General features: G+C 50.7%; 1 protein-coding gene across 1 annotated transcript in view; it reads left to right on the top strand.

Moving 5' to 3' along the window:
• The first annotated feature begins 2,549 nt into the window (after positions 1 to 2,549).
• PIDD1 (p53-induced death domain protein 1) overlaps positions 2,550 to 8,259 on the top strand; it is a 14,427-nt gene continuing 8,717 nt past the window's right edge. The window contains exons 1-6 of the mRNA XM_009323428.1: positions 2,550 to 2,814; positions 4,550 to 4,963; positions 5,622 to 5,825; positions 6,684 to 6,738; positions 6,943 to 7,144; positions 7,821 to 7,949. Coding sequence (XP_009321703.1) covers positions 2,550 to 2,814; positions 4,550 to 4,963; positions 5,622 to 5,825; positions 6,684 to 6,738; positions 6,943 to 7,144; positions 7,821 to 7,949 — 1,269 coding nt within the window. The remainder of the gene's footprint in view (positions 2,815 to 4,549; positions 4,964 to 5,621; positions 5,826 to 6,683; positions 6,739 to 6,942; positions 7,145 to 7,820; positions 7,950 to 8,259) is intronic.

The raw sequence follows: 8,259 nt of genomic DNA on the forward strand, positions 1-8,259 counted from the left end.
GGGCATTAACGCAGCAGCACTGCCATGTCACAGCATCAAGGCACCAGCTGGAAACTCGCCGTTACAGAAAAACCCAGCTTTGCCCCTCTGAACGAAATGGAGAGCAGCACAAATGCTGTGGGGCCTTGCCAGGATGCGGTGTTGGACCAAATGGCATCTCTCGCTGCGAGACAGCTAGCTGAAGGCAGGCGCCCCTCTGGAGCGCACGGGGCAGCAAAGGCCCAGCCGTGGCAGAGCCGCATGGCTCTGGGCGGACTGAGGGCTGGCTCCGCAGCACCTAGCCCTGTGGCCTTCTGGGCTTGCAGCCCCAGCTCCCGCTACGTTTCTCTCCCTGAGTTTGCAGCAAATGAGCACACCACCAGGAGCTGCCCGTGCCTCCCGTTCCCTGCAGGCTGAGCTCATGTTTGAGCCCAGGGGAGCCGCACCAGGACCGGCTGGGGTGCCGAGGCTGTGGCGGTGTTAGGAAAATCTCATTTTATGACACTTTTGTGACAGCAGGACGCCTGGGCGTGGTTCCCCAGAGCCGCCTGCCCGTTGTCCTGCTGCATCTGGCACCTCCTCCGGCTCGTCCCGCCCCGGCAGCGCAGCTCGCCGGCAAACTTTGCAGGAAGTGCCTGAGCTGAGCCACGCTGTGCCGGGCTGAGCCGAGCCGAACCGAGCACGGCCGGGCTTTCGGGACCCAGGTTTTGTATGCCAGGGACCGGGTGCGGAGGGGGTGAGACAAGCGTGGCCGTGCTCAGCGGGGTGCAGTTCGTGTGGCCTGGTTGCTTGGCTGTAGGTCCTGCCGGGGGGGGTCCCCGGGGGCTGAGCTCAGGGGCCCTGTGGGGTATGGGGTAATGGGGGCCTGGGGCTGCCGGAGCTGGCGGCAGCACAGGTGAGGGCAGTCCTGGGCGAGTGTGTGTGTATGTGCACATGTGTGTGTATGTGCACGTGTGCACATACCTGCTCATGTCCTGTACGCCTGTGGCTGCGTTTGTGGTCTCCGAGCCTCTCTAGCCTGGCCAGTTCAGAGCTGCCCTCTGGTTCCTTCACCATCAATAGCTCTACAAAGCTATAGCAGATGATCTTTTTGCTTACGCACATCTGTAAGAAAGCTGTGTATGTGTTGTGTACAGCCTTTTTGTAAGAAATACCTTTTTACTAAAGCAATAGTTTCCATTTACCTGTTCTTCCTGTACTTATGTGTCCGTAAGGTTTCTGCTCTTTCAGGGAGCTGGGTGTGATGCTTCCCCCCAGACTGTGCCTTGGGAACATCAGTGCTGCCATGTTCCACAGGTTAACAGTGAAAAACACTGCTCCTCAGGATGTTGCAGGGGCATCAGCTTGCTTCTGCTGGCCTTGGACATTAAAGCTGTTACAAGTTTTTTGTAGTTCTGCATCACTCACTCAAAAGAAATTTCTATTCCCCTATTAGATCTATGGCAGGGTTTAAAAAGAACTCCTGATATTCAAACTATAAGCTAGTTTTATTGCCAAGCTCAGGAGGTTGCAAAAGATAAAGGAAGTGGAAAGAGCAGGAAATGGGGGACTTGGAAGTATGTGACTACTGGTATAAAAACAAGCGTGGTGCCTCTGCTTATCTTTGCACTACCAGTGTGCTATGATGATAGTGGCTGATTTTGAAAGTCCTAGGTGGATGAAGGCTTCTTCACACTAAGAAGGTGGAGGAATAATTAATTTGTTCAAATTTCATACCTCTGCTCCTTTAGGTGTAAATCCTTCTTAGCATGCACTATGTGATATCTACTTTTCCCCTCTCTCTCTATCCGTGGAGGGTGCTGTGAGGGCAGGAAACAAGGACTAGCTGGTAACTAGCCGGCCATGGCTTCGTGCTTGGTTTGCTGCATTAGAGCATCCCTGTGGAGGCAAATCTGCAAGAGCCCCAGTCCCACTGCGCAGTCCAGTGCTCCTGTGCCACAGACATGCCTTTTCTAGCCCCCTTCCTGGCCCTCCCATGTTTGCTCTGCTGCCCTTTGCCCTTTGCTACGCTCACTTTTATCCCGTTGGCACCCGGTTTCACAACCGGGTTTGATGAGGACCTGTCACAGCCTGTGAGCAGCCTCTGGGCTCTGCTCCTGGCTCAGCTCTCCCTGCCCCAGTTTCCCCCTCCACTTGTAAAGCTTCCTGCTAAGGCACTTTGAAATCTGCATAAGGCATAGGCATTTACATTTATATCTTCTAACGTTAATATTACTATTTATTCTCATGGTGGATAATTGCTCCATTCCCTGCCAAGATGTCGGCTGGGAAAACTCAGAGGTTTTCCCTAGGAGGAGAAGCCTCCATGGCATCTGTCACCCTGCATTTCTGTGCTCTCTGCCCACAAAGCTTTCAGTAACACACGTGTAATCCCTCCTGCCATCTTGCTGTGATTATAAACTGTTTCCAGCCACTCTGGGCTGGGGCAGGAGGCCTTCATTGTGCACTTGTGTTCTCTTTCAGAGCCATCTTTCCTCCTCCTCCTTGTCCCGGCTGCCTCGTGGTGCTGCCGGTGCCTGCCTGCCTGGCAAGTCAGAGCATGTCCGGACCCCGTGAACGAGACGCAGAAGATGGCAGAGCTGCTGGGGCTTGGGGACAAGTGTGGGGAGGGGGCTTTGGGGGCTCCTTCGCTCGCTGGCTCCTGCCTTGCAGACAACAGGCTGAACCTGGATGTTTATCTTGACGGCTGCTGTCGGTTCCTCCAGCTGTTCGAGGGGCGACGGGGAGAGGTGGTCCAGGTGGAGTTCCTCCGGCTCAGCAGCAACGATTGCCTCCTTGGCACCACGCTGAGCATCCTTCCTCATCTGAAGCACCTGAAATCCCTGGTGCTCAAAGGTAAATTCCTGGGCACGTCACCATCCAACTTTTCTAGGCTCAGCTTTTTTTTTATCCTTCTCTCCACATCTGCAGGACAAACTGCCTTTGGAATTGTTTTGTTCTAGTGCTCCTTACTACAGCTTTGGCTCTTAGTCTCGGTCAGAGCTGCATGCAGATTTCAGCAAGATACAGCTTCTAGACTCTTATTTCCTTCCTTTGTTTCTACAGCTGCCTGGGGACCGGTTTTTGGAATCTGGTTGGGTTGATGCTGCAAGATTTTCTTTAGCCACCTTCTAGAAGAAGAGCATTTTTTGCACAGTTATGCAAGGAGAGGGGGATTGAAAGGTGTTAGATTTTTTGGTAAATGTTCAGCCCCTCTTTCATTTTTGGGAGTATAATGAGCTGTCTTTACTGTGTTTCCATCTGAATCAATCCTAGCTTAATCCTTGCTTAGTGTCAGTGAGCGTAGGTTTAGCAGAGTTCAAGACAGACCAGAAGAGGCTGCTCAACATTTTATCAAAAGTATGACTCAGGGCATGCATGTAATTTGGCAAGCTGTAATAGCTGTTTGACCTGTAAATATTAGATCATTCTTTGATTTTCTTATCTCTTTATTGTAGGAGAATCTCAATACAAATGGTATAATTTCTGTATCAGACTGAATCATTTGCTTTTTGGGAGGTGGAATTTTAAAAAGAAATAAGAGAAAAAAGGGGGAGTTTGTGGCCAGAATTCAGGGTTCTAGCTGAAAACTGAAAAGGCTGAGGTTCGTTTCTGTATCTGCCACAGATTTCTCATGTGAATAATTTCATTTGTCTTGTCCCCCTTTAGCAAGGTGAGGATAACGGCAATACCTTTTATCAGGCTTGTTTTGTGAGATGTACACACACCCTGAGCACTCTGAAGTGCAATAAAATAGTTCACTAAGATTTTCTAATGTACAAAGTGCAATGTGTCTATTAGTTTGATTGCTCTAATTTTTTACCATCATGCAGCATAAAAAATGTTTGGTGCCCTCTGCTGTATGTGTATACAAATAGACAACAGTGGAGGGAGAGTAGGAAATGATGAAGAAATTGAGAGTTTTGGAAGTTTCCTTTTGTTTGCTCGACTTATTTTCCATGGATGCAGCCTTTCTCCAGTTTGAGTGTCACAGCCTGGGGTGGGGGACTTGTATCCTTCCCCCTCTGCGCTGTCTGGCCTACACAATACTGAATTACCTGCTTTTTTTCCCACATTTTCACTGCTTTCCTCATGTCTGCTCTCCAGTCTTGCAAGGGCAGATCTCAGTCCTCAGGGCTGTTTGTCCCTCAACAGCATGGGCAAAGCCTGGAGGGTGAGGAATGTTTCCTTAGTCCATAAAGTGTTGTGTGTTGGCCACTGGTGCTGGTGGGGAAGGAGAGTAAGAGGCTCAGAGGGGTATGGGCCACCCTGCTGAAGGGTGGTAGATGTGTGGAGTGGCCTGGCTCTTTCCGAGCTTTGACTCCAGATGTGTTTAGCAGAGCTTTACTGGTTGACTGTGTCATCTCTTGACTTCATAACAGGTCTTCACCATTATAACCCTTTCACTGATCAGGAAACTGAGGCAAGGAGCAGAAAACCCACTTCTCTATGAGTACTTTGTAATCAGTGCTGCTCATTGTGATCAGTAATTCGCCATCTTCTGGGTCTCTGTACTAAGGAGTCTCACGTGAGGCTGGTGAGGTATCCCTGTAGCATATTGACCTCTTCCTCCACTTCCCTCCACACCCAGGTGGCCATGCCAGGGATGAGTTTGGTTCGTGTCAGCATGGCTCCCTGACAAGCTTGCCACCAGACATTGGGAACCTGAGGTGTCTCACCCACCTGGATCTCAGCTTCAACAGCCTCTCCACCTTGCCCAGCTGCATCCTCCACCTCCCCAGCCTCCGCGTGCTCCTGGTGAGCCACAATAGCTTGGTGGCACTCCCTGAGGACTTCGGCTCTCTGAGCAAGCTGACTTTCTTCTCTGCTATGAGAAATCAGCTGAAGGACTTACCTCAGAGCATTGGGGAGCTGGCAGTGCTGCAGGACCTGGATCTCTCGGAAAATGCTTTGGAATTCCTCCCTGAAGAAGTTGGGAATCTGCACAACTGCACAGAGCTGGATCTCTCTGGGAATTGCTTATCGAGCATCCCAGACTCCTTAGGTAAGTATTTTCTAGGGGAAAAGAAGGACATGGGCTTGCTGAGCTTTTGGTAGAGTCTAAGACCCCTGAGGCCCTTGGTCTCTGTCCCCAGAGTTGTTAGCACAAACCATCTGTTACGTTAGAGCCAAATGGAAGGGATATCCAGAAGAAACATGCTTGGTTCAGTCAGTCCCTTTGAGCATTAACGACTCTCTGGACCACGCTTTCTGCTTCTGTGGATCAGCAAGACTGCTAAGATTGCAATACAATTTACAATGGCCGAGGATCTGGCCTGGCTGGTTTTGGGTAGCACCCAGGACTGGAAACAGAAGAGCTGGGATTTAATGGGATGCAAATCTGGGCTTGAAATCACGCTGCCTAGCTTCCTGGCTCTTGGGTCCTGTATTACTTTGTGCCCGGGGTTGTCATTGATGCTGTTATGGAAGCATCTTACATCTATACTTGTAGCTGGGTGCTGAAAAGCAGAGGACAGAGGAGGCTGCGATGCCTCTCAGCTAATTCCCTGGACCCCTTTATTTTGTGAGCTAAAGAGATGTTGGGCTCTTGTGCTTTTGTCTGTGTGTGTACATGTGATGAGGAGAGCGGCGGGGGGGTTAGAGCTGGTGTGCAATGCAATTAACAGCACGGATGGGGAGTCACTTCTTGTTCTAACCTGCAGCCAATTTGAAGTCTCTGCGGCGGCTGCATCTCCACAGCAATCTCTTGGTGACAGTCCCTGCCTCGCTTGCCAGCCTGCCCAACTTGTCCAGACTTGATCTGCAGAACAATTGCCTCCGTGCCGTCCCCCCCGAGATCCAGACCTCGCCATTCGTGCGCCTCCGAGGCAATCCCTTAGGAGAAACTGAGCCATCCCCGCAGGCTGGTAATTGCAAGGCTTCTGCTGTGCATTCTGCCCAGCTGTTCCCTCACTCAGCCCAGCATGGCATGGATGGGTTTGGATTAGAGAAGACAAGCAGGGGGGAATCAGATCAGTATTTATTTGTCTGGAATAATTATGAGGTTGTATGGATACAGACAGTACTGGTTCTGTTTTTACAAGCCCAAGCCCGGTCTGAAGGGCTCAGTGGTCCCTGGAATTGGGCTTCCTAGGAAAGGTTTTACAGTGGAAGTGAAAATGGGATTCACAGGAAACAGAACAGGAGAGGCCCCTAAAGGGGCCTTTTTAGCAGAGGTGAGCACCAGTTCTTGGACTTGCTGCATGGCCCTAAGGCTGTGGTGGCTCATGCTAGAAGCACAGAGAGCAATAAGAGGTCATTCTGCTGTGCAGTTACCTCCTGCTTTCCTGTGGTTCCCAGGCTGCAGAGGAGCAGCTCTTTGTCCAGGATGAAGCTGATGAATAAGCAGGAATCTGAACAGGGTTTCCCAATGGTGCTCACATTCACAAGAGGAAGCACTGATTCCCAGGGGTGGCCCCAGGCAATCAAACATGGCCCTGAGAGCTGCAGGGTTGTAGATTGAAATATTTTCTAATTCCCTCTGCTTCTGAGTTTTCCTGGGGGAGAGTCAGCATTTCCAGTGCATCTTGGGACCCCTAGACCTCTTCCCGTCCTCCTGCTGCTGCTTGATCTGAAGCCTGCTGCAGTGTGAGCAGGGTTCCGTTAGCGACTTCTGTCAGATTAGGATTAAGCCAAAACTGAAACACAAGTTCAGCCTTTCTTGTCTGCCCTGATTTAAGTAACATCTGTCTCCTCCTCCTACCCAAACCTTCTTATTGCCGCAGATGAATCCAGAGCCGGAGGGCTACAAAGACTCTTCCTTGCATCAGGAGAGGACAGGTAAGCCTCTGTTATTAAGAACTTATATTACAGTGGTGTAACAAGGTCCCAGACAAGATTGGTGGATGGTGGGTATTGCACGTGTGTATAGGAGCTTATGGCCTCAGTAGGCCAGTCAAACACAAGGTAGGAGATTCTTCTGTTGATTTTTGGAGGGCTGAATTCATTGCACGGTGTCATACATTCATGCATTTCTTCTGGAAGCTTTACTGTCACCTCTGAAGGCTGCAAAGTGGTCCTGGCCTGTGGCATCCATTTCTACTTTCCACCCGGGGCTGCCTCTGACCCTCTGCGGATCTACTTCCGAACCCTCGCACCAGACCCTCAGTGGGTAAAGCTGAGACACCATGATGTCCTGCTAAGTAGAACCCTGGAGCTGCAGCCTCATGGGGTCAAATTCCAGCAGGTGAGGACACACCCAGGCCACCTCCTGATCAATCTGCCTCTGCAGAAGCTCGGCAGAGTCTTCTGAGAGAGTCTTTTGGGACTTTTGAGACAGCTAGCCCCATCACTGCTGCTTTTAAGTAGCTGCAGGACTGCCTTTCAAAGAAGCCCTGCTGCAAACACTTAGAAAGGACACAGCCAGCTTCTCTGGCACTGTGCTGGTCTGGCTCCTTTGCCTTCCCCACTGCTCCTGCTTGAGCTGAACTATAACCTTCCTCACTCAACTCTCCTCCTGTGCCAGAGGATAAGTGCTGTTCCAGGATTTGGCCTTAGCCTGCAAGGACAATGGTTCGCATCCTTCCCTAAAAGTCTGACTGTGTGGTTTTCATTCAAACTGGTGAGTACTTACATCACCAGCACCGTCATGGCTGACAGGAACTCACTGCAAAAATTGCTTTGCCCTTTCTGCCCACAAGCTGCCGAACTTTTCCTGTTGTCACACTACATAGCGGACCTGACATCTCCTGTCACCTCCCCGGAGGCTGCAGGACAGAGCAGCTTCCTATCTCCTCCTCCACTCTCTGCGTACAGGCCATGCTTTGCCCTACCCCTTCTTGTCTGCACAGGAAGCCACAGAGCAGAGCTAGGCTTGGTTTTATCATTTCAACTGGTGTCTCACGGGAATGCTTTTTTGCCAGGAGGTGCAGATCTGGATGCCATATGCCTCCCCTCAAACCCTTCACCAGCGTGAGGTGGTAGTTCGGACCTTCAGTGGGCAGAGCTGGAGTGATCTGAGAACAAGACTGGAGCAGAAGAGAAAATCAAAGGTAAGCAGATTGGAATGACCAGTGAAACACATCATTCCTGTTCCCCTCTTTGGTTTTACCCAGCTGTCCTGGTTTCGGCAGGGATAGAGTTAATTTCCTTCCTAGTAGCTGGTACAGTGCTGTGTTTTGGATTTAGGATGGGAACAAAATTGATAAGGCACCGATGTTTTTAGTTGTTGCTAGGTAATGCTTACACTGGCCAAGAACTTTCTAGTTTTCCATGCTCTACCGACTGAGAAGGCTGCAGGTGCACAAGAAGCTGGGAGGGGGCACAGCCAAACTGGCCAAAGAAACATTCCATAGCATGTGA

Source organism: Pygoscelis adeliae, unplaced genomic scaffold (assembly GCF_000699105.1).
Source record: "Pygoscelis adeliae isolate BGI_AS28 unplaced genomic scaffold, ASM69910v1 Scaffold5, whole genome shotgun sequence".
Taxonomy (NCBI): Eukaryota; Metazoa; Chordata; class Aves; order Sphenisciformes; family Spheniscidae; genus Pygoscelis; species Pygoscelis adeliae.